The sequence below is a fragment of the Hyperoodon ampullatus genome (genome assembly GCF_949752795.1).
Source record: "Hyperoodon ampullatus genome assembly, chromosome: 5".
Taxonomy (NCBI): Eukaryota; Metazoa; Chordata; class Mammalia; order Artiodactyla; family Ziphiidae; genus Hyperoodon; species Hyperoodon ampullatus.
The window spans coordinates 81,310,618-81,335,316 of record NC_136918.1 but is presented as its reverse complement, the minus strand read 5'-3'; the positions used below and the strand labels follow the sequence as shown (position 1 = coordinate 81,335,316).

Sequence of the window (24,699 nt, the reverse complement as noted above, 5' to 3'; positions counted from 1 at the left end):
GCCTCTCCCGTTGTGGAGCACAGGCTCCAGACGTGCAGGCTCAGCGGCCATGGCTCACGGGCCCATCCGCTCCGCCGCATGTGGGATCTTCCCGGACGGGGCCGCGAACCTGTGTCCCCTGCATCGGCAGGTGGACTCTCAACCACTGCACCACCAGGGAAGCCCCAGACCAGTTGTTTTGTAGAATATTCCTTAATTTGGGCTTATCTGGTTGTTTCCTCATGATTGGATTCAAATTGTGCATTTTTGGCAGAAATATGATAAAGATGATATTATGTCCTCAAACATCGCCTTATGTGTGATACCTATTTTTATTATTGGTGATCTCTAGAATCACTTTTTATTGGAACCCTGAGCCACCATGTATGTAGCCCAGCTACCCTGATGCTACCATGCTATGAGGAAGCCCACACTGGCCATGTGAAAAAGCCAACAACCACTCAGATTCACCTCCAGTTGAGGCTTAGACATCATAAAGCAGAGATGAGCCCTCCCCACTGTGCCGTATCTGAATTCCTGACCCACAGACTCATGAGATATAATAGTACTACATTGTTGTTTTCAGCCTCTAAATTTTGGGGTCATTTGTTACATAGCAATAGATAATCAAAGCTGACCATATATTATATGATAATATTGTATCAATGTTAAATTCCTTGCATGTGATCCTTGTATTGTGGTTATATAGGAGAGTGACTTTATTCTTTTTTAAATTTATTTTATTGAAGTATAGTTGATTTACAATGTTGTATTAATTTCTGCTGTACAGCAAAGTGATTGTTATACATATATACATTCTTTATCATATTCTTTCCATTATGGTTTATCACAGGATATTGAATATAGTTCCTTGTGCTACACAGTAGGACCTGTTGTTTATCTATTCTATATATAATAGCTTGCATCTGCTAACCCTGAACTCCCAATCCATCACTCCCCTACCCCCCACCCCCTTGGCAACCACAAATCTGTTCTCTATGTCTGTGAGTCTGTTTCTGTTTCATAGGTAAGTTCATTTGTGTCATGTTTTCGATTCCACATATAAGTGATATCATATGGTATTTGTACTTCTTTGAGATAAACAAAATGGATTAGGCTCTAGCTGGACTAGTCAGGAAAAAGAAAAAAGACTCAAATTCTCAATATCAGGAATTAGGGAGGTGACATCACCACATATACTATAGGTATTAAAAGGATAAAAATAGATTTTTCTTTTTTTTTTTTGTGGTACGCGGGCCTCTCACTGTTGTGGCCTCTCCCGTTGTGGAGCACAGGCTCAGGACGCGCAGGCTCAGCGGCCATGGCTCACGGGCCCAGCTGCTCCGCGGCATGTGGGATCCTGGACCGGGGCACGAACCCGTGTCCCCTGCATCGGCAGGCGGACTCCCAACCACTGCGCCACCAGGGAAGCCCATAAAAATAGATTTTTATGAATAACTTTATGCCAATAAATTTCACAACTTAGATAAAATGGACAAGTCCCTTGAAAGACATAAATTACCACAGCTCCCACAGGAAGAAATAGATGAACTAAACACCTCTTTATCTATTAAAGAAATTGAAACTGTACTTAAAAGCCTTCCCACATAAACATCTCAAGGCCCAGATAGCTAGTAAATTATAAAATTATAGAATTCACTAGCTAGAAGAAATAATATTAATTCTACACAAGATTAGAAATAATACACAAATTCTACACAAATTAGTATTTGTACTAATACCAATTTTACACAAAGAAGAAATAATACTAATTCTACACAAGACTGTCCAAAAATTTGAAGAGCAGGGAATACTTCTTAACTCATTTTATGAGGCCAACATTACCCTCATATCAAACCCAGACAAAAATATTACAACAAATGAAACAACAGATGAATATCTCAAATATACATAGAAGCAAAAATTCTAAACAAAATTTTAGCATATTGAATCCAACAGTATGAAAAGGATAATGCAACATGACCAAGAAGGGTGAGTTTATCCCAAGAATGCAGGATTGCTTTATGTTAAAAAAATCAAACAGTAATTCACCATATTAGCAAACCAAAGGAGAAAAACCACATAATCATCTCAATAGATGCAAAAATTGCACTTAACAAAATCCCATAGCCATTAATGACAAAAAATTCTTAGCAAACTAGGAATATGAAGGAACATCCTCAACCTGATAAAAGACATTTACAAAAATCTATAACTAGCAACATGTTCAATGATGAAAGACAATGCTTTCTCACTAAAATCAGGAACAAGACAGGGATGTCTTCTGTCACTACTTACATTCAACATTGTATGTAGATACAAAAACCCTAAACATAATTTTAACAATCAAATTCAACAACATATAGAAAGGATACTACATCATAACCGAATGGGATTCACAAATCAATCAACGTAATTCATTCAATCAATGTAATTCAAAAATCACTGTAATTCATCATATGAGCAAACTAAAAAGAAAAATCAGATGAAATAATATTTCTAAAAAAGTAATAAAATGAATCCAGATTGGAAAGAAGAAAAGAACTGGCTTTTTCATAGATGACATGATTGTTTCTATAAAAATTCCAATGGAACATACAAAAATGCTACAAAAACTAATGAGTTTAGTGAGTTTGCAAGAAAAAGATGAATATTCAAAAACAAATTTCTATATATTAGCAATGAACAATTGGAACTTGAAATATTAAAATACCACTTATAATAGCATAAAAAATATGAAAAACTTAGGGGCTAAATGTGACAAAAGATGTAAAAGGTTTTATACTGAAAATAACAAAGCATTGTTGAGAGAAATTCAAGAGACCTAAATGAATAGAGATATATACTTTGCTTATGGGTCAGAAGACTCAATATTGTCAAGATGTCATTTCTCCCCAAATTGATCTGTACAGTCAATGCCTTTCCAATCAAAATCCCAGCAGATTGTTTTCCTCCAGAAGTTGAAAAGCTAATTCTAGAAATCATATGAAAATGCAAAGGAACTAGGACTCTGAAAAAATTTTTGAAAAAGAACAATTACAAACTCTAAGTAAAACCAAAAAAAGAAAGTTTTTAAAAAGGGAGCATGGGGGACTTCCCTTGTGGTCCAGTGATTAAGAATCTGCCTTCTAGTGCAGGGGACGCGGGTTTGATCCCTGGTGGGGGAACTAAGATCCCACGTCTCGGGGCAACTAAGCCCGCACGCTCTAGAGCCCACCCACCACAACTAGAGCCCGGTGCACCGCAATGAGGAGCCCACGCACCGCAACAAAGGATCCCGCAAGCCGCAACGAAGATCCCGCGGGCTGCAACTAAGAGCCGATGCAGCCAAGTAAATGAATAAATAAATGAATGTTTTTAAAAAATAAAATTAAAAAATGGAGCATGAAATATGATATGAATTGAGCAAGTTATGTAGTATAAGAAAGAAGAATCTACTTGGCCTTGATGCTTGTTTCATTCTCCTTTGAATTGCTCAGATTTGGAGATATTCAATGTTGATCTTCTGAGCCAACCACTCAAAATTCTATAGTAAATTATATTTACATAAGCACAAACTATGCTACAGAGTAACTTATTGATTTCAATTTTTAAACTCAACAGATAAAATACTGAAAAATTAATAATACTTATAGAACAAAATGCAAATGCTATAAACCCTAACATTGTAAATGTAAAGGTAGAGAAGATAGAAATTGAGAGGTACAGAGAGAGATTGGGTGGAAGTGAGGGGAAGGGGAGAGGTGAAGAGTAATATGAGGGTGCTATTTCTCTCTTGCTACCTAGTAGGGAATCAAGAGTCACTACCTATTCTTGATGGAGCAAGAATTCAAAGGTTAAACATGGTATTTAAATTTATAATGATAACCAAAAGATACATGGGAAATAATATCATTAACAGAGTGCATGAAGGGGAAAAGAAATGGAGAGATAGTTTCAATGAACTAGATTTATTATCATTCATAGCTTGGGGGTTAACAGACCTTGGATAAAGTATATAAATTAAGAAATAGTGATATAAGCATAGAGTTTATAATTATAGTGCTAACCATCAAAAGAATTAAAAACAAATTCTTAAAGGTGGTTACCTTTGGGTGGTGAGACATGGGGGTGGGGGAGAGGTTTAAGGAACGAAGCAAGAAGCTTTTTTCTTTTTCCATTGAATACCATTCCATACCTTTTGAATTTTTTAACCAAGTGCATATATTACTTTTATCATAGACAGTTCTTATACAATTTTATCATTTTAATTTTGTTTAATTTTAGGTTTAAGGCCCATGAAGAAATTATAATGTACCTATTTTTAAAGTTTTATGGTCTGAACACTTATGTTTTCCAGATAAACCTAAGACACTTCACAGCCTGTCTCCTCACGGTCTGATTTAAAAAAAAAAACAAAACAGAAAAACACTAACCCACATCCAAAGATAACAGAAAGACAAGTTAAATCTTTACTACAGTGTCATGAAAACATCAAAGGGGGACTCCACTCACAATACATTAAAAAACCTTTTCAAATCTTCTTTCCCTGCCCCTCTCTCAATGTCTCACATCATATGGTAACTGCTCCCAAATCTCTCTCCTCTTCAAACTTCAACAAAACACCTCCCACGCTGACTCTAGTCTCCTTTACTCCTCTTCCTTTCTGGGCCTATTCTAAGTCTCTACTCGTTCAAATAGAAATCAACCTTCCCCTGATGTTCATTTCATCTTTTACCACAGGGTCTTTCTTCTTATTCGGGAGAAACTGGCATTATTATGATGCTATTTCTAAAAGAAAACCAAATTCTAATTTCCCCAAAATCTACCCCAAACAAATATTTGAGACATATCCTGCTGGAATTTAGTTACAAGCTAGAAGTTTCTCTACTGTAAGCATCTTAAAGATAGAAGTGGAATTTTATTCATCTTTGTATTTGAGGAGACAACAACATGCTTCACACAGAGTAATGCTTCACACCAAATGCACATTTTACTGTTGAATTATAATTTGGAATAGCTTTTATGGGAAAGTATAGGGAAAAGAAGAGGAAGAAAGCTAATGTTTACTGAGTATCTACTATGAGGCAGGCACTATATCTTTATGGTGGTGATATATATTTCTACTTTCTCTTCTGGACCAGTAATTCTCAAACGGAAGCAAGAAAAGCAGATGTGGAGGAGTGCATGCAGGTTGTTGCTTTTTTTTTTTTTTTGAAGGTTTTTTTGTTGGTTTTTTTTTTTTAATTGAAGTATACTTGGTTTACAATATTGTGTTAGTTTCAGGAATACAGCAAAGTGATTTGGTTATACATGTGTATATATGTATATACCTATATAAGTACATGTAATTTGAAATGAACCTCCATGTGAGACTATTATTCCCCACTATGTGTGCAAGCACACACATAATACAACATTCTCGTAACCCTGATTCATATAAACGAAGACACTTTTACAAATACTGATGTGTCCGAAATACCATTTGACTTTTAAGTGTCGAGGGGAGGGGAGGAAGATTATGAACCATTGATGGAAACTCTGTGTGTGTGTATGTGTGCTGTATGTGTATCTACAATGCATACACACTCACAAATGCCCACTAGAGGGCAAACCCACATCTCAGACGTTAACGATTACTGGGATGCCCCTTGTGGGCATTTTAATAATTCAAGCCAAATTCCTCTAAGGCCAAGGTATGATATACCGTTTAAGGCGTATGCAAATTAACTTTGTGATGATGTTCTTACAAATAATTCCCAGCGAGAGAAGCTAAACGTACACCTCCACAGTTTCTAGAATCTATTGTGACTTATTTTTTGTGCAAAATGTAGTATTAATACAGATAAATTCCCTTAATAGACCACCTGATTTCATATTTAGGCTTCAGAATGAACTAGTTGCGGGACTAAAGCAAGTGACAAGGTCAGGATTTGACCCCAAGTAGTTCAACTTCAGAAACTAGACATCAACCAGGATGCATCTCCAGCTCTCAGTAAGGTGAGAGGGTAGGCAAGGAGGGACGCTGGCGCCCTTCCCCCTAGTTTGCCGCCTCCCTCTGTCCCTGTCCTGACCCCCACATCTCTGCCAGGCTTGGCTGACACTGCCTTGCTCCAAGTTCTTTAGTGACTTCCCACTGCAGGATCAACTCCGGACTGGCACAAGCCAGCCATGCCACCAGTCTCTCCCACACCCAACCACGCTGACGTTTTTCCACTCCCTGCACAAGTCCTGGTCTCACACACGTCTGTGTCCCTAGAAATGCTGTCCTTGTTTTTCTGAAAATCCTCTCCCCTATGATGAGCAGGAGAAATTGTCACGCTTCAAGCCTCCACCAGAGTCACCTCCTCTAGGATATCCCCTCGACTCAGCCAGGCAATCAGTCACTCCGACTTCAGGGCTCCCATCGTGACATCTGTCTCCTGATATTGCAGTTGCCAGTGTGCTTGGCTCTCTTGCCACTAGGGTGAGGGCTCCCGAGGGCATGGATGGAGTCTTTTCTGCTTTGTGTCCTCAGCACCAAACCCAGTATCTGGCATGCAGAGAACGCTCAGGAAATTTGACTGGCTGAATAAATGAGTAAATGCTGAGTGTAAACAGACTTTGCAGACTCTTGAAAATTCCAGCCTTCAGGAAGGTAGCTCCTTCCTGGATCCCTTGCAGAGGTGTGAGAAGGGACCGAAGAGCAAGGGGCCGGAGCCAGAGTGGCCCACGCAAGAGGCCACAGCGCCATCACACAGGCCCCACAGAGCTTCCTTTCTTTGGTACCCCAAACATGCTTCAAAACATTAAGGTATGTGGGAAGGAGCCTGCCCCCCACCTCCGCCAATCTCCCATATCCCACCCATCCTGTACAATCAGGTGAAACCCTGTATACTTCTGTAACTCTTCTCCTTGACTTCCATTGGAGCTCCTTGCTGAAGTGAGCATTCTCTGTATAAAAGTGCTTAACATTAGTACCAGCTAAAGATACAGATATTTCCACCAAGAGACTTCTGAGTTTACTTAGACTCTTACCAAACTGATCATTACAGTAACAGTTTCCAACGCAGGACTGGGAGCTAGCTCTGCTTGTTTACTATGCTGGCTACATTAGTTTACTAGAGCTGCTGTAACAAAGTACCACAAATTGGGTGGCTTCTACAACAGAAATTTACTATCTCACACTCCTGGAGGCTAGAAGTCAAGATCAAGGTGTTGGCAGGGTTGGTTTCTTCTAAGGGCTGTGAAGAAGAACCTGTTCCATGCCTCTCCCCTAGCTTCTGGTGGTTTCCTGCCAATACTTGGCATTCCTTGGCATGTAGAAGCATCACTCCAATCTCTGCCTTTATCTTCGCATGGCATTCGTCCTGTGTGCGTGAATGTGTTCAAATTTCCCCCTTTTCTAAGAACACCTTTTGTATCGGGTGAGGAACCCATTCTACTCCAGTTTGATCACATCTTAATTCATTACATCACAACCACCCTCTTTCCAAAGGAAGTTCACATTCTGAGGTACTGGAGTTAAAACTTCAACATGTGAATTTGGTGGGGGACACAATTCATCTTATAACATTGGCCGTATTTTCTAAAGCAAAAATCAGTACACATCCTTTGGCATGTGGTTTGACAATGGGGCAGAATATTTGAAATCAGGACTGTCTGGGAAATGTAGGGGTTTAGGGAGGATATTTTAGGAGTAAGTCCAGGCATGTGCATGTTAATCTGAAAGGTTTTAACACACCACAAGGTAGATATCCAACTGAAGAAGTTCTTCTAAATAGAGAGAATTAGAGCAGAAACCTGCAGCTGCTTTAAATAATCAGTTCCCACGAAATCTGTGAGGACTTCCCATGAAATTAAATTAATGTGTGATAAGCAGGTGTTAGATAGATATACACACACACAATCTTACTTTGAAAAAGTGCACCAGTAAATGATATTTGTGTACATCTGACTAGGTTCTTTTAGGATCCGCATGGAGAATTAAATACTTGTGTAAAATTGAAAAAAGCAGAATGTTCCCTGAAATAGATGTAAGATTTTTCAAGTATAATCCTTTTTACAAACTCGTACAATTTTCCCACCACTGCCAACCCCCATGACCTTGAAACATATCCAAAAGATATAATGAAAAACAATAGGAATATATTGTCCAACTTCCAAATGTTTACAATTTGGGGGATATAATTATATATTGAGGTAACATATCTGTAACCTCTGATAATTCCTGTCCTCAAACTAACTTCTGCGTATTGTGCTTTCAAGATAGGAGTAAAAACAGGTCTGGGGACACCAGAGATGTAAGAAAAGCGTGAGCCACCATCAGAACTGCTTCCCAAATTGCCCACAAAAGGCAATATATCTTCAGTGTTAGAAAACTGTCTAACAAGAGGCAATCTTACCTTTTCTGAAAATGTTTCCTGGTTCTAAACACTTAAATGTAAAGTAAATCATCTCAAACCATGTTGGAACTGGGTAAGATATAAATAAATAAATGAAAATAAAATAAAGTCTTATAAATGTGTTTTATATGGGCAATGGGACCTGGATGGGGAAATGGGAAAAATAATCCCAAGGAACTGGATCATGATGGAGGAAACAGAAATATTGCTCAGTAAGAAGATAATAAAAATCACTCTCTACAATAGAATATTACTCAGCCATAAAAAAGAAGGAAATAATGGCATCTGTAGCAACATAGATGGACCTAGAGATTACCATACTAAGTGAAGTAAGCCAGACAGAGAAAGACAAATATCAAATGGTATCGCTTACATGTGGAATCTAAAAAAAAAAAAGTACAAAAGAACTTATTTACAAAACAGAAAGGAGATTCACAGGCGTAAAAAACAAACTTATGGTTAACGAAGAGGCAAGCAGGGGAGGGATAAATTAGGACGTTGGGATTAACCTACACAGACTACTATATATAAAATAGATAACCAACAAGGACCTACTATATAACACAGGGAGCTATACTCGTTATTTTGTAATAACCTATATGGGAAAAGTATCTGAATCACTTTGCTGTACATCTGAAACTAACACAACATTGTAAATCAACTATATTTTAATTTTAAAAAATCACTCTCCTTTGTGTACTGAGCACTGGCCTAAATACAGGCCAAGTGCTAGGCTATTCCCTTATCTTGTTTAATCCTCACAACAACTCTACAAGGTAGTTATTATAACCTTGATTTATCAGGTGGAGGAACTAAGGCTCGAAGAGGTTAAGAAATCTGTTCAACCCAGGTCAGCCCCAGACCACAGCCCATGCACCCAGAGCTGGTGAGGGGCCTATGGGGGCTCTGAAGCTTCTATCCTGTGCCTCTAGAACATCTTCATCCAGAGAGGACTGAGGAGGAACACCAGGCATGTTGAGGAAGGTTGTAATGTATGAGGAGGAGAGTGCAGAGGTAGATCACGGGGGCCTGGAGGCCTAAGAACAACTGTGCGCTGGGAAAACAATTTTGTTCAAGAGGGCTATTTATAGGGATGTTTTTCCTCAGTACTCCCTTCCCCCATCTCCTCCCTTTTGTGTTAAAAGGCTCCTGGCAGATTGGTAAAGGGTTACAGGCAATGCACAGGAAACTCTGGAACACAATGAGCGGGGTGGAGACAGATCCCCACCCACTTAAGAAAATCACTTGTTTCAGTATTCAGAGACCCTGGGGGAGACAGATGGAGCTGGAACCACATCTCTGCTCCTTTTATTGGCTTTCTCCGAGCCAGAAAGGAGGCAACATTCCCAAAGGGGTGCAGAACAGAGTAAAACGGGAAGCAGAGGCAAAATAAGAGGCAACAAAACAAAACAAACAAGACACTAAGATAAATGAAATCAGCCAGATAACTAAGTTATCCCCTATCCCAAGGACGCCTGAATTCTATGAGGAATCTAGTTTTTTCTTCCCAGAGTCTCTGTTCAGATTAGGAACTCCCAAGATACAGAGCAGGGAGTGAGAGAAGTGATCCCAAGCCCGGCTGCTGAGAGGGACCCCAGAACCTATTGCTAGGTCCTCAGGACAGACCCAGCCAGGCCTCCGGGGGCTGCCGGTTCCAGCGACGCCCCACACCCCCCAACCCAGACATCTTTCCCTCTGGGCCACCGAACAGACACCTCCACCCAAAGGGATCCAAATTCAGACTTAGAAACTAAGGCCACTACTATACATAAAATAGATAATCAACAAGGACCTACTGTGTAGCACAGGGAACTCTACTCAATACTCTGTAGTAACCTAAATGGGACAAGAAGTTGAAAAAGAATAGATATATGTATAAATGAATCACTTTGCTATACCCCTGAAACTAACACAACATTGCAAATCAACTCTCTATTCTCCAATATAAAATAAAATTTTAAAAAGAACTAAAGAAAAAAAAAGACCCCGCACAGATTCCCATGTCGGTATAATAGTGATTCTACCCAGGGCACTTGGCTCTCCCTCTGGCCTTGTGAAGTCTCTTCTCTGCATGTGACTCTAGGAAGGAAGTTTCCCACTGCTGTTTGGCTGAGTCCAGCGCCCATGTGGAGTGGGACAAGAGGATCTTGTGCTGCCTGGTTTGTTCATCGTTTCTGAAATACTGAAGATTCATTTAGTGCTACACTGTGCATTATGGGTCAAACGCGGCTACGGTTTTTAAAACACTCTGCAGGACGCAAAAGATCTCGAAACCTCTTGTTTTTGAACAACATTCAATGCAAAGAAATTAGAATGTTACTAAAATATTGGAGGGGGAAAACTTATTTCTCAAATAATTTCAAATACTGTGTGTCTCATCTAATCTCTAGTGTGTGTCTCATCTAATCTCTAGTCCGAACCTCTCAACTTCTACCCAGTCCTGCATTTTACACTATCAAAGGACTTTTCCTCCTGAAAGCTCTGACATGGCCCTTGACAGGTATGTTTTATCTTCCTCCAAAAAAATAGTGTTTACCCTTACCAGCCCCCAATCCGATAAACTTGGAGTCATCTTGGACTCTACCCGCTCCTACATCTCGTCTTTTAAATAAAAGTCTGAGGTTCTGAATTAGCAGGTAGGGGCATTGATCGATGCAATTTTATTATAAAAAGTTAGCAAGACTTTCTTTTTTGAAACCAAGTCTTTTTCTTTCTCATTATTCCCTCACCTTCTGCCCTTTCTACTCCAAAATGCCTAGTTGATGGGGAAGCAACTGAATCGCCTTCTCAGCTAGGGAACTGAGGCTGTAAAGCTGTGTTTCCCAATGTTTTTTCATTTATTTATTTATTTTTTGCCCTGAGCAATACAGTTTTGCAACTCTAGGAACTGAAAGGGAACTTAAATACAGAATGCTTCAGAAACAAAGAGAGAGAGAGAGAGAGAGAGAGAATATCATTTATAATAGTAACTATGTCTGTCTTTCACCTTTTAAGCTGGGAGTGGGACCATTTAAAGCCTTCCTCCTTCTTCGTTATCACCACACCTGCTTGCTCTTAGAACCCCATTTAGAAGCAAAACTGGCTTTCATGATTGCAGAGCTGGTGGAACAATGGGAGGTCAGCTGCCATGTTTCAGGATGTACCGCCTGCAGGCTGAAGGTTATTCCTGCTTCTAGGATGGGGAGACTGATTCTGGTTCTCGTTCCTTCTCTCCCATTGAGCTGACCTCTCCTCCACTCTGTTCTGTTTGATTAGAGATTGGTAATGTGGACCTCCCTCAACCCCACTAAGGATGCTTATCCAATCTCATTTGGACACTTAGAAGCAACAATTTGCATTATAACCTACACTGGGAACCCATAGCACAGGGTAATGCAATAATGAGTTTGGGATACATAACTTTCTAGAAGCCCTTTTGCTCTGGCCATCCTCATCCTCTACTGGCTTCAGACCCTCAGAGTAGTGGTGGCTGGGCTCAGAAGGGACACAAGACCTCTCTCATGGAAGAACCTCACCCAATATATCAGTCTGCTAGGGCTGCCATAACAAAATAGCACAGAGAAGGTGGCTTAAATAACAGAAATTTATTTTCTCACAGTTCTGGAGCCTGAAAGTCCAAGATCAAGGTATTGGCAGGTTTGATTTCTCCTGAGGCCTCTCTCCTTGCCTTGCAGATGGCCACCTTCTCACCACCTTCTCATAAGGCCATGTCCTCACATGGTCTTTTCTCTGTGGTACACATCCCTGGTGTCTCTCTGTGTCCTAATCTCTTCTTACAAGGACACCAGTCAGATTGAATTACGGCCAAATCTAATAGCCTCGTTTTAACTTAATCACGTCTTTAAAGGCCCTATCTCCAAATACAGTCAGATTCTGAGGGATTGGGGATTGGAGCTTCAACATATGAACATGGAGGGGGGCACAATTCAGCCCATCACACCCAACAATCAGTGACAATACTAGCATCTTTATTTTTTTTTTAAACAGAGAACTATTGTTTTGTTTGTTTTTATTTTTAATTTTGGCTGCTTTGGGTCTTTGTTGCTGCATGCGGGCTTTCTCTAGTTGTGGCGAGTGGGGGCTACTCTTCGTTGTGGTGCGTGGGCTTCTCATTGCGGTGACTTCTCTTGTTGCAGAGCATGGGCTCTAGGTGCGTGGGCTTCAGTAGTTGTGGCACGTAGGTTCAGTAGTCGTGGCACATGGGCTTAGTTGCTCTGCGGCATGAGGGATCTTCCCGGATCAGGGCTCGAACCCGTGTACCCTGCATTGGCAAGTGGATTCTTCACTACTGCGCCACCAGGGAAGTCCCAACACTAGCATCTTTAAACTGGAAAGGGGGAGAAGAAAGAGGGAGAGAAAATGTACGTAGCAGAAGGATGTACCCCAGAACAAAGAATTCAGAGCATATTAACCACAGTCCATGAACAAGGAGTTATATGAATACTTAATTGGCTGGGCACGAGGAGAGGAGGGAGAACTCTAAAACTGCTGATTTCTACTCTAGCTTTATGGGCCCATTGGGTAAAAGAAAAGGCTAAATCACAGGTGACTTTAAAATCTCCCAATACTGAGTGGGGGTGAGGGAGGGATGGATTGGGAGTTGGAGTTAGCAAATGCAAACTATTACATAAAGCATGGATAAATAACAAGGTCCTGTATATCCACGTGAGCTAAGTGCTTTTTGCACCATGATAATCTGCTACAGGCATAATTTATATTATCACCAAATAGCTTAATTAGTCCTCCTGTTAACATTCCTACACTATTTCCATTTAACCTGCTTCCTGGGAAATCCTCAGCCCTGCGAAAAAAACCCATTGGAACCCAAATCTGACTTCCTTCCACAGACCCAGAGAAAGGTACACATCTTAGAGTAAGCAAAGAGAAAAAGAAAAATGGGAAGAGAAAGAAAAATAGAAGGAGGGTGTCCAGAACAAGGGCTAGATTTAAACTCAGCATTTATCACAGGGCTTACTCAACAATGAGAGGGGGCAGGGAGAAAACCGGGAGAGAGCGACCTTCCAGCTCCCTGGGTCAGGCTGTCACCGTGTAGCTTCATTATCCAGCTTGATAAATTGTGAGTCCTTCCCACCGTAAGGTGTAGATAGTTGAGAGCTATCATGTAGAGACAAAGAACCACCATGTACACTTTTCAAATAAAGTTTGTTCAGTCGGTCCAGACGTAATGGACACCTTGTCCATTGTTCAGTATTACCTCAACCCTGAACCCTAAAAAACCGGAAACCAGCTTATCACGAAGCAGGGGCTGAAAGGTCTCAGGCTGTTCTTCCAGAATGAAAATTCTGTGATTGTGGGGTCCCTTTGGGGAATTCTCAGTAAAGCATAGAAGAAACTTTGAGTCAGTCATTAGCTTCATGGTTCATCTAGGCAGCCCTGTTTTGTGACAACCTACACCTGCTGGGTTTGATGGTGCTTAAGGGGATCTCGTACATAGCTAATGTTATAAAGCGAAGTGTTTTGAGAATTACTTGTAAATTACTGTTTATTTAACTGGTGAACTTTATTGTCAGAAAGACCATATTTAATAAAAATTTTATATAATTAAAGTTAATTAATACTTGAATAAGGTCTGCTGATTAGTTAATATTATTGTATCAATATAGATTTCCTAACTTTGATAATTGTACTCTGGTTATATAAGACATTAATATTTGGGAAAGCTCGATGAAGGGTATATGGGAATTCTTTGACTATTTTCTTGTAAAGATTTTTATAAGCTGAAATTACTTCAACATAAAAAGTTAAAAGAATGTTTTTAAAGCTTTAGAAAGGTAATTCACAGGGCTTGACAACTTATCCATAATTTGTGCTTAGGGGCCTGGACCCAGGAAAAGAGCAACCCTTTAGCCTCTCTCCTTTGCTACCAAAATGATGAAATGCACTGTAGGTCAAATATGAAAGTCTTTGGTACGGTAAACTCCTAAATAAATAGTAATAGTAATAATTATAGTCTCATGTGGAGATGCTTCTCTATAAATAAAGGAACAAGTCATTATACTAAACACCCTACCAAATATTCTCCAAGTAGCTTACAAGATGCTTAGAAATTGCTGTCGTGGGAGTAGGAAACAGGGAGTCATTGACAGGTTCTGAGCAAAGCAGGCAAACAACAACAGCAATACTTCAGGAAGACTCAACAGGCCTTTAGTGCACAGCATGAAATGGGAAGAGACCGGACTCAGCAAACCCCACTAGGAGTTATTCTAATAATTTAGTAGTGAATGGTCCTCACTGAATGGGACTGGACGGAAGAAGCCCAGAGGAGAGGCATTTTGAAGGACTCATCTGTCTGGGCGGGACTAGACTGGAGGTGGCGGCGGAGAGAAATGAGTCAGTGGTTACTTGAAGATGTCTTGCCAAGATGACTGGGGCAATGTTGGTGTCACAGAGAGACCGATGGAAAATAGAAGGAAGGAGAGACCATACACAGAGCTTGGGCCGCAAACTCCAGTGGGGAAGACGGGCACTGGGGGCTTCGAAACTGGAGAGCTTACTCTCTAAAGAAGGTGGTGCCGCCATACAGGCTGCTACAACTTGGCATCAGCGGTCCTTGCCATAAGGAAATGCCCTTTCGGTGTGACCAGATCTTCCATTTTTGCAAGAGAAGCCAGAAATCCAGATCTCTTATGTGAAAAATGTTAACTCTTTAATGTTGGCAATTAATTTTAAAAAATTTTAAAGCATGGCATGTACTAAACCAAACACATCTGTGAGCCAGATTTGGCAGGCACGCTATCACTTGTAAGCTCTGACAAAGAGAGAAGGTCAAGGGTCAAAGTTCATAAACTGTCTTGGTGATACATAGGGAAATGAGAGACTGTAAAGGGATTCAGTTACTAAAATACTATACCTAAAGCTTTTTCCAGCCTTCTGAGCTGTATGAATGTCCCTACCCTTCAAGCCTATACATGGATTTGAATTTACCCAGGAAGTTTAATCTAATCCTAAAATGGTTAAATAACAAGAACTTGAGTGCTTATTGTGTGCTGAGTACACAGAAGTCAAATTAACTGGAGAAGAAAAAACATGCCCTCCTGAACACTTGAGATAAATTATGAAATAACCTGGGAAACTGCTTTCTCCACTGTAGGTCAGAATATCAGAGTCACCTTAAATCTGAGACTTCCCCCCCCAGATCACTTCCATTTAGCAAACTTTGCAATAACGTCTGTGTGTGCGTTTGTGTGTGTGTGCGCGCGCGCGCGCGCTTGAATCTCTAACCAGAAATCTGATTTCCTGAGCAGTGGTTACAAAGCGGCAGCCTCCATCCCTCCCTCAGCTTGGGAGCGGACTTGGCTGGGTTGGGGGTACCTGGGCGCCGGAAGGGAGGATGGAAGGTTGGGAGTGGCCGGCTGAAAACCGCTCCCCTTCAGGTTTCTCCGCTGGAATCCCTGTCTTTGTTTCTGTTATTACTCTTTAAGTGTCTGTGTAGGAGCAGACAGGCACCGAAATAGAAAGTGTGAAAGAGATGATGACAATGACGATAAAAACAAGGCAGGCCACTTTTTTTCAGTCCCACCTAGCCCCCTCCATCCAGAAAGCCAGCGCGCCTCCTCCTGCTGTCTTCAAAGAGCCGTCGGTGGGGCAGGAAGCGGGCGGCTCGGGCTGCGGGTGCTCCTAGGAGAGCGGCGATTTCCTCCCGAGCTGCCCAGTTATCTCCAGAGTCGCAGAACAGCTCTCCGAAGAGCGCGTTCTCTCCCCCACCCCGTCCTCCTCAACCCACCCACCTACTTCCTCCGGCTCCATACACACACCAGCACGGAGCTGCCAAAAATTTCCACCCTCCACCCCCCTCCCTAGCTAACTTCCTTCCAGCATTTCCTGAGCTGGATGATCCTAGGATTTGTAAGACAGGAAAAAAAGGAAGGCGTGAGGGCGGGCGAGAGAGACAGGATGCTTGTTTTTCGTTCTACCAAAGCCGTCTGAAGGCAGGACAGCGCGCGCCGGGCAGAGGACCTACGGCAGCCCCCGGGCTGTCTCCGCGCCCCTGGCCGCCGCCGGCTTCCCCGCGCTCTCGGCCACTCCCGGGCTTCTAGAAGACGGACCGGAGAGCTCGCCCTCCCTCCGAAGCGGAGGAGAACACCCGAAGACACCGCGGGAGCCCGTGAAAGTCCCTGGGACTCCAAGTGAGGAAGTGACACTCCCAGCGCGCCGGCCCGCCGCTGCCAGCTCCACACGGCCTGCGGCACCGCGGCCCTGGAGGAGAGCGCCGTGGATTTCAGGCTCCGCGCCCGCGCCGGGCTCCGCGCCCCGCGGGCTCCATGCGCGCTGCCCCGGGCCCAGGCTCTTCCCCACGCCCATGCGGCCCCCCAGCGCCGCGCCGCAACCACTGATCTAACCTCCCCCGGAGACCATCGCAGGCGCGGTGCCAAGCAGCGGGGAGGGGGAGACGGAGGGGCAACCTCTTTGGGACTAACTCATGAAGAACAAGGGTGCCAAGCAGAAGCTGAAACGAAAGGGAGCCGCCAGCGCCTTTGGCTGTGACCTGACGGAGTATCTGGAAAGCTCAGGACAGGATGGTAAAGTGCCTTCGCCCCCCTCCCCCGCCCCCACGCCCCACCCCGCTTCTTTTTGTTTGAGAGAGAGAGAGAGAGGGACTCTCGCAGGGCGTGTTGCCTTCAATTCCCAAGTTAATGTATTCCAGGCCTGAGCGCTCACTGTGCTTTTTTTTTTTTAAACATACATGATTCTTAAGGTGCGTGACGCTGCCACCCCAACGTGCAGAGGTTGTGTCAGCCCTTCCGTTTGTGTCACCCAAGCCATTAATGGGCGGTGCTGCTACACGTTTAACCGGCCACCTCTGGGGCTTGGCGGTGGGGGGGCTTGAGAGGTCCTGTTCCCAAACTTTGGATGTCGGAGGGCAGGGAGGAGGGCTCGATCTGTGGTGTGGTGTTCAGTGGGATTCTCTGGGTACGTAATTATGACCGCCTTAGGTGTCCCTCCCGGGCTCTCCGATTTCATCCGCTCACATCTTTTTTTATTAATGTGCTGGAAGGCGGGGGTGCGGTGGATCCTGGCCGGGGGAGTGGTTGCACAAACATTTTCTGAATTTCTGAACTGATGCCAAATGTATAGTAGCTCCCTCCCTCCCCTTCCCAACCCCTCAGACCCTCTACCTCCCCTTGGTTTTCAGATTAGCGTTTGGTGTGTCTGACAAGAGGAGTGTTGTAAAAAGGTCAGAGGGCCTTGATTTTAAAATAGTTTAGGGTATGTACATGAAAAGGAGAGCCTCTCTGTTTTCAAGGTCGGATTGGGGGGGAAAAAAGGGAACCCTCCAGCGCAGAGACAACTTATTAAACGTCTGTTGTGGGGGAAGGGTGAAAGAAAACAATCTAGAATACAGTAACAGCATTTGAAGTGAGAAGTTTTTAATCAAAGGAAAGTTGAGGAAATTTAGCATTAAATGACTGCTTTTGTTAAGGTTGACTGGCCCTGCACTTACCCGTGACAAAAAGGCCTTGTCTTCAGAAATTTCAGTGAGGGAGAAAAAAGTCCACTATATGGGCCTTGTGTTTATACATAGATAGATACAACAAAGGGGGGAAACTGAAGGGCTAACTGCAGAATAACTCTGCCTCCAGGAAAATCATCTCAAAAACTATTAGATTAGCTCATATCAAATGTGCATCTCAAAAACAGAGCAGTGCTTTTGTTTCTATTTCATTTTTTTAAGGACTTAGCACCACCTAGTAATTTGCAGTGGTGTGATATTCCTGTGGTGTCCTTGAGCTCAGGGGCTGCCATGTCATTAGGACAGATGGCTTAGTATTTTACAGCTTGGGGGACCACAGGTTTCAAAACTGCCTCTTTTGAAACTGGGACGCAACTGAGTCAATTCATGTAATCCTCTCCAACAATCTGGAGAGGTAGATTTGAAGTAACATCCTTGGGTTGAGTTTTTTTGAGTGTGAGAGAACTCCAACTATGCATCTTAATCACTACCCTCAGAAGTTCAGAATGAAATGTTTTCCTCCACCTGTTTTTGCAGGGGGCCTTCAGGTTCATGTCCGTGTTCACTTACGAATGCTCGTGGATACCACCTTTCACCACGTGGGTGCTCTTCTGGGCCCTCACTCCAAAGCTGGGAGTTTCATGGAGGTGCTTATCAGTCCTGACTCATTCTTACAATGTCACAGATCCTAGGATGAGCAAGGAATCCTAGGGTTCTGTGAAGACTCCTCAAAGGCAGCTTTAAACAGTTCCTCTTTCACCTGATTTATATGTTGGGTATATTTGGGTATATATTTGGGTATATTTGGGTATATATATGTTCGTTCAGGAAAAAAAAAGAAAAGGGGCTACTCTTAAAGAAAAAAAAATTGAAACCAGTACCCCGTGCTCTTCCTGCCCTGGGGAGAAGGGAGGGAAGCCCGGAGAGGTAAAGTGACCGGCCTAAGGTCATACAGTCGATCATGAAGGACGCAGAGGGCTCTGGCCCACTAGCCTCCTCTCCCCTCCCTGGCATCCTTGTCTAGGCCAACATTCTCCTCTAATGATTTTTTTTCTCGTTAATTGAAAGCAGACAGCCCTGCCCCAGGATCAGCGAACTTTCAAGACTGTCATACCTGAATAAAGTTCCTTTGAAGCAGAAGGAAATTGACCCACTTAATGATCCATACATCATTACTGTGCCACGTAGGAATTAGGCAGGCATAGTAAGCAGCTTATATAAATGAGAATAATTAGGATTTCTTTTTTCCCACATCTAAAACTAGTTAAGCAGTTGTCTCTTGTTTTTCTTTTAGTGTAGCATCAATAAATAGAGTCAGTGCTAATGTTTTCTCTAAAACAATGTGTCCTCCTCATGGACTTTCTGAAACATGTATTGGTTAATAGACAAGGCCTGGACTCTGCCCACAGGGAGGAAAAGCTGACCTGGGCAGTGCCCCTTTGCTCACCACCTTGGAAGTTCAGCCCAGAATCCTGAGGGTGACAAGTCAGCATGGTAACTAGGATCTAGAAGGCTGGGGAGGGCCTCACAAGACTGACATCACAGTTACTCAACTTTGGAGGTCAAGGATAGAATGAGGCAGAAAAGTGGATTCAGGTCTGGGAACACAAGGGCAGAAGGAAAGAACAGAGATGTGGGGAATCCAAGAGAACCCATGTGTTTGGGGAGGGAGGGAAATCCCTGAGCTGGGGTACAAGGCAAAGCTGGTGACAATTAGCTGTGCTCAGACCACCTGAACATGAGGAATTTATACCGCTGGACTGAGCACAGAGGAAAAATGTCATCCACTTCTGCCAATTGCTGTAACCCAGTCCTGCTACCTTCAACTGGACAAATCTAATGAGGCAGGGTGACAAATAGGTGTTTAACTTAGAGCAGACATTGCTCGGGGCCAGTGTTGTCCTTAATCTTTAGGAAGCTGATGAAAAGCAGAAACCTTTCCTTAGAAACACACACACACACACACACACACACACACACACAAATCGTGTATACAGTTTCTTCAGGCAGCCACACAGATGCCATGTTCAGGCTCTCTGTTGGTCGTCCCAAGCTGCACATAGGATTGCTACGAATGGCCAATTTCCCCCTTTTGCTTCTTTGGCCACTTTTCGCCAGGCTGGTGAGATCACCCAAGAATGGCATGAAGTTGCTCCTGGTCAACTTGGCCAGTGTTTCTTTCCCTTCCCCTCCAGCACGGTGGCTGCTGCCCCAACCCCTAGCTCTCCCCTGGGAACCAGAGAACTTTCTCTTCCTGTCTGGAATAGAGGGAGAAGATCATCACTTCCTCACTGCTGATGCTGAAAATAGTATAGCTTTCTTTTCCTTCTTTTTGACCACTGAATGCGAAGACCCTTGCTTGCAGCTATGTGATGAAAACCACATCATTGTGTCACCTGTAGTTGGGAGGCTGTGGATGAAGCCCTGTGAGGCCAGAGTGCATCCATGAGCATTTCCTACCTCTCCCCTCTGAATCAAGTGCTCTGGGTCTTCCCACAGTGCTTGAAAATGCTGGGGCCAGGAGTCAAGGGACCAGTAAGAGAGCATTCCAGGAAAGCTATCTTCTGCCTCCGTGCTGGTCCCGCTCTAAGGGCTGAGGACTTCCTCACCCTTCCCAACAATCTCTGCCATTTGACTCACTCCCTGGTAAAAAGGGATAATTGTCCATGCAGTGTTTTGCCATGATGGTAGCACAATAGAATCACTTGGGGAGCATGAAAAAAAAGTTGATGTCCAGGCCCCCTCTCAGAACAATTCAATCAGAATCTCTTGGTGCCCAGGCATGGGTATGTTTTAAAAGCTTCCTAGAGGGCTTCCCTGGTGGCACAGTGGTTGAGAGTCCGCCTGCCGATGCAGGGGACACGGGTTCGTGCCCCGGTCCGGGAAGACCCCCCATGCCGCAGAGCGGCTGGGCCCGTGAGCCATGGCCGCTGAGCCTGCGCGTCCAGAGCCTGTGCTCCGCAACGGGAGAGGCCACAGCAGTGAGAGGCCCACGTACTGCAAAAAATAAAATAAAATAAAATAAAAGCTTCCTAGATGATTCTGGAATGCAGGAAGAGTTGAGAACCACTGCTTGTAGTGCAGGGGTTTACAGATCATTTTCTCCCTGGATAAGCAGCCTTGACTATTCAGAATGTACCCTCTGAATGTTTGATAAGAACCTTATTCCTGAAGGTTTTTTTCTAGTTCTTATCAGGTTGAAAAGAAAAAATATATATGTATTTGAATTGAGGGGTTACAAAAGGTTCGTAACGAATAAACACCCATTACAAAATATAATTTTAAGCTTGATGAGAGTAAGATGGCCCCAGCATTTCAAAGAACAAGGATAAGGCAATGGGAACTTTGAGACGTAGTTATTCTGCATTTCTGAAGCTAAGTCATTCTCTCACTTTGTTTATTCACTTATTTAACAAACCAGTATAAGGCGCTGTGGAGGTACGGAGGGAGAGAAAGAAACGGGCACTCCAGACTCAAGAAATTTACAGTCTAAGGGATGTGAACAAACTTTCAGAAACCAGTGGCTCAATTAAGCTTTGAAGTTAGCTGTCATGACTGAAGGAGAAAATGCAAAAGCTTTTATCTTCAATTAAATAGACAAAAAATCCAAACATAAACAGGAGCAAAGTGTTAGCAAGGAAGGTGAATATTTTTCTGTTCAAGAGAAGATTTAACATTTAATGGAGACCCAGGGCAGGGGTATTCTCTTTGGGTTAGTGGTCTCCTTCCCAGCGTCTTGCCTGGCACATCGTTATCACACCTTTCCTAGCTAATTCTTCATCCTTTGGGTCTCAGCTGCTTCTGGAAACCTTCCCTGATCCTCCCAAGTCAGGTGCCCCCTGCTGGGGGCTCCCATTAGGAGTTCTGGAAGCCTACAGCCTGGGGTAGAATCCTAACTTTGCCTGTTCCCAGCTGAGTGACCCTGGAGCAAGTTACTTACCCCCTCTGGGTCTCACTTTCCTCATTTGTGAATTGAGGATAAGAGGACTGGTGTGAAGAGAAATGAGTTACTATGGGCAAAGCACTTAGCAGAGGGCATGCGTAAGGTAAGCTCTAAATGTAGCTGTTGTTATCATAACACCCTGGACTTGCCCTAGCATAACCACATACTACCCACGACTGAATGCATGAGGGCTCCGATGAAGCGAGTAAATGATATGGTCAGATGGGTTAATTAAGCACCAAGAGGGACAGGAAGCAGATTAGTTGTCCCACTGAACGGAGAGTTCACAGAGGGATTTCCCAGAGCCTCTGGGGAGTGGACCCTCAGTGTACAGTGGTGGGAGAGCAAAATGTCAACCTGAAACTAAAGGGCCCTCAGAAAGATCTGAGAAAGGTACCCAGCCACTGCCGGACCTGCAGGGAACTGAAAAAGAAGTCAGGTCCTGGAGGTGGAGTTTGTGCAGACAGAACAGCCACCTCATGGGCTTGAGTTCAGAGGGGCATCCCCGAATCTGGGCTCCCACAGTGAAACAGGAAGAACTAAAATAGGAGAATTAAGGCTTTTAAACCTGGAGCAAGCTCACTGATAGCATGAAGCCAAACTGTAACTGACTCTGTATGGTCTGGATATGGCAAACAACCCACCCAGAGGATGGAAACAGCCATTCCACCTACCCACATCCCTCCCTCCTGCCCAGTCTCCAGACCTCTGCCAGGAGCCCCTTGACCACAGGCATAGCCTCGCCCTTCTTCCACCCCTACCACCCCCACTGGCAGCTGCCCAGATGCCTACCAGCCGCTGGAGGCCCAGGCCTTGGGACTGCTAAGGTAGCCCTCGGCCCTTTTGCCCCAGACCTGCCCTAGAGCCCAGTGGACCATCTTCTGGGGCAGAGGGAAACAAGTTGGAACTGGGAACACATTTTCCCGTAGATGATGCTGTAAGTGGTGGATAAGCTCCCCAATGCCATTAGAGCTGTAGGGTTTTTTTTGGTTTTTTTGTTTTTTTTGCGGTACGCGGGCCTCTCACTGTTGTGGCCTCTCCTGTTGCAGAGCACAGGCTCCGGACGCGCAGGCTCAGCGGCCATGGCTCACGGGCCCAGCCGCTCCGCGGCATGTGGGATCCTCCTGGACCGGGGCACGAACCCGTGTCCCCTGCATCGGCAGGCGGACTCTCAACCACTGTGCCACCAGGGAAGCCCTAGAGCTGTAGTTTTTGATACATTCTTTTTATTTCCCCCCTTAATCCATTAGGCATCTGTGGGCTAGCCTGGAAACCTTTTCCTGTGGGAGTGGGGATGAGGGGAGAACACATTCTAAATTCCGGAAGCTGACTGACCAAGGCAGTTCTGAAGCACTTGCTAGGGACCGATTGTTCCTGGGGGTCACCTCTCTGCAGAAAGTTTCCTGGGATTTCGTGGCAGAGGGTGGAAGAGGAGGACAGGGCTGAGAGGTTCAGGACTCAGTCTGGGGATAAGAAGTGCCCCCCAACTCCTCTTCCATTAGATATTGTAGCTAAAAATTTCTGGAACAAAGTAGTGATAGACCCTCTGGTTGGGACTACCCAGTGCTTATTTCCTCCAGAACAGGCTAGTCAGTGTGAACTGCCGGGCACCTCCCCCGCTCCCCACACCCGACCCACACCTTCTGGGTCTCAGGTCTCCACTTTCCTTGGTCTGGTTCCTTCATCCCAGTCTTGAGGCCCAGGAACATGGCGCTACTAGCTCTTTCAGTTTTCTATTTTGTTTTCTTTTTCACTCATTGCTTGCCCTGTATTGAAGCCAAGGTGGCATTTACCCACTTGTCACACTTCAGATTTAATTTTCTTTTTGCTTACAGATGCATTCCCACCTGATTTTCTGTTTCTCTCTATGCCCCAACACAAATGTCACCCTTCAGTTTTCTAGGTTTTGGTGTTCCTCCCTCAAAGGACTGTCCTCGAGTCCTGACTGAGGTGGAGCCACGGCCTGATGGAACTTTAGGTGTCTAGATAACAGCCCCCCACTGTCCCGCTAATCTTCCCCCCAGTATGCAATTTTAGGTAAGCCTTAAGATAAGGGACCCCTGAGAAAGCATGCTGACTTCAACTCAGAAGAGACAGATACTGGTGCTAGATTTTTTTTAAGAGCAGCTTTTGATAGAGAAAGCTGAGAACATTAGGCTGCTAAAGGAAGGGGGAGGAAGGGAGGTGTCTTGGAAGGAGAGAAGGGACCCAGAAATGAAAGCTGAGCCCCAAGCTACACCTGCTTGTTATTTTTTTTTTTTTTTCATTTTTTTTATTTTTTGCGGTACACGGGCCTCTCACTCTTGTGGCCTCTCCCATTGTGGAGCACAGGCTCCGGACACGCAGGCTCAGCGGCCATGGCTCACGGGCCCAGCCACTCCGCAGCATGTGGGATCTTCCCAGACCGGGGCACGAACCCGTGTCCCCTGCATCAGCAGGCGGACTCTCAACCACTGTGCCACCAGGGAAGCCCTGTTATTTTTATTTGTAGAGTTACAGTCTGCATTCATTGCTTACTAGGTGCCAGTCACTTTATACGTACAAAGTTATATTTTCGAAATCTGTAAGAATTGGGCATTTTTACCCTTTTTACAGAGGAGAAAACTGAGATCCAAGAGGTTAAATCACTTGCCAAGATTGTAGAGATAAGAGGGGCAAGATTTAAATCCAGATCTAGTGTGACTCCCAAAGCCATGCCTGTCTTAGGCACAAACACAGTCTCCCAAAATAGCATATTTCATAATTTGACATTTATGTTACAGTTTTGTCAAAAGAAAAATAGAACTAACCTGCAAAAAGTAGACTTTTCTCCCTTGCGTTTTTCTTCCCCCAGCCTAGATGGACAGTAGTAATAATAACAGCTAACGTTTGCATAGCACTTCACCCTCTGCCAGGAGCTTTTCACACACACCTACTCTAACCCCACCTACTAACTTTCAAGT

The 24,699-nt window shown here is 43.9% G+C and overlaps 1 protein-coding gene across 1 annotated transcript in view; it reads left to right on the top strand.

The window, feature by feature from the left end:
* Positions 1–16,782: 16,782 nt before the first annotated feature.
* The window catches only part of ARHGAP31 (Rho GTPase activating protein 31), a gene marked incomplete at both ends in the record, with an annotated part of 108,416 nt that continues 100,499 nt past the window's right edge, over positions 16,783–24,699 (top strand). Inside the window, one exon of the mRNA XM_079704767.1 lies at positions 16,783–16,882. Within this exon, the coding sequence (XP_079560893.1) occupies positions 16,783–16,882 (100 nt within the window). The remainder of the gene's footprint in view (positions 16,883–24,699) is intronic.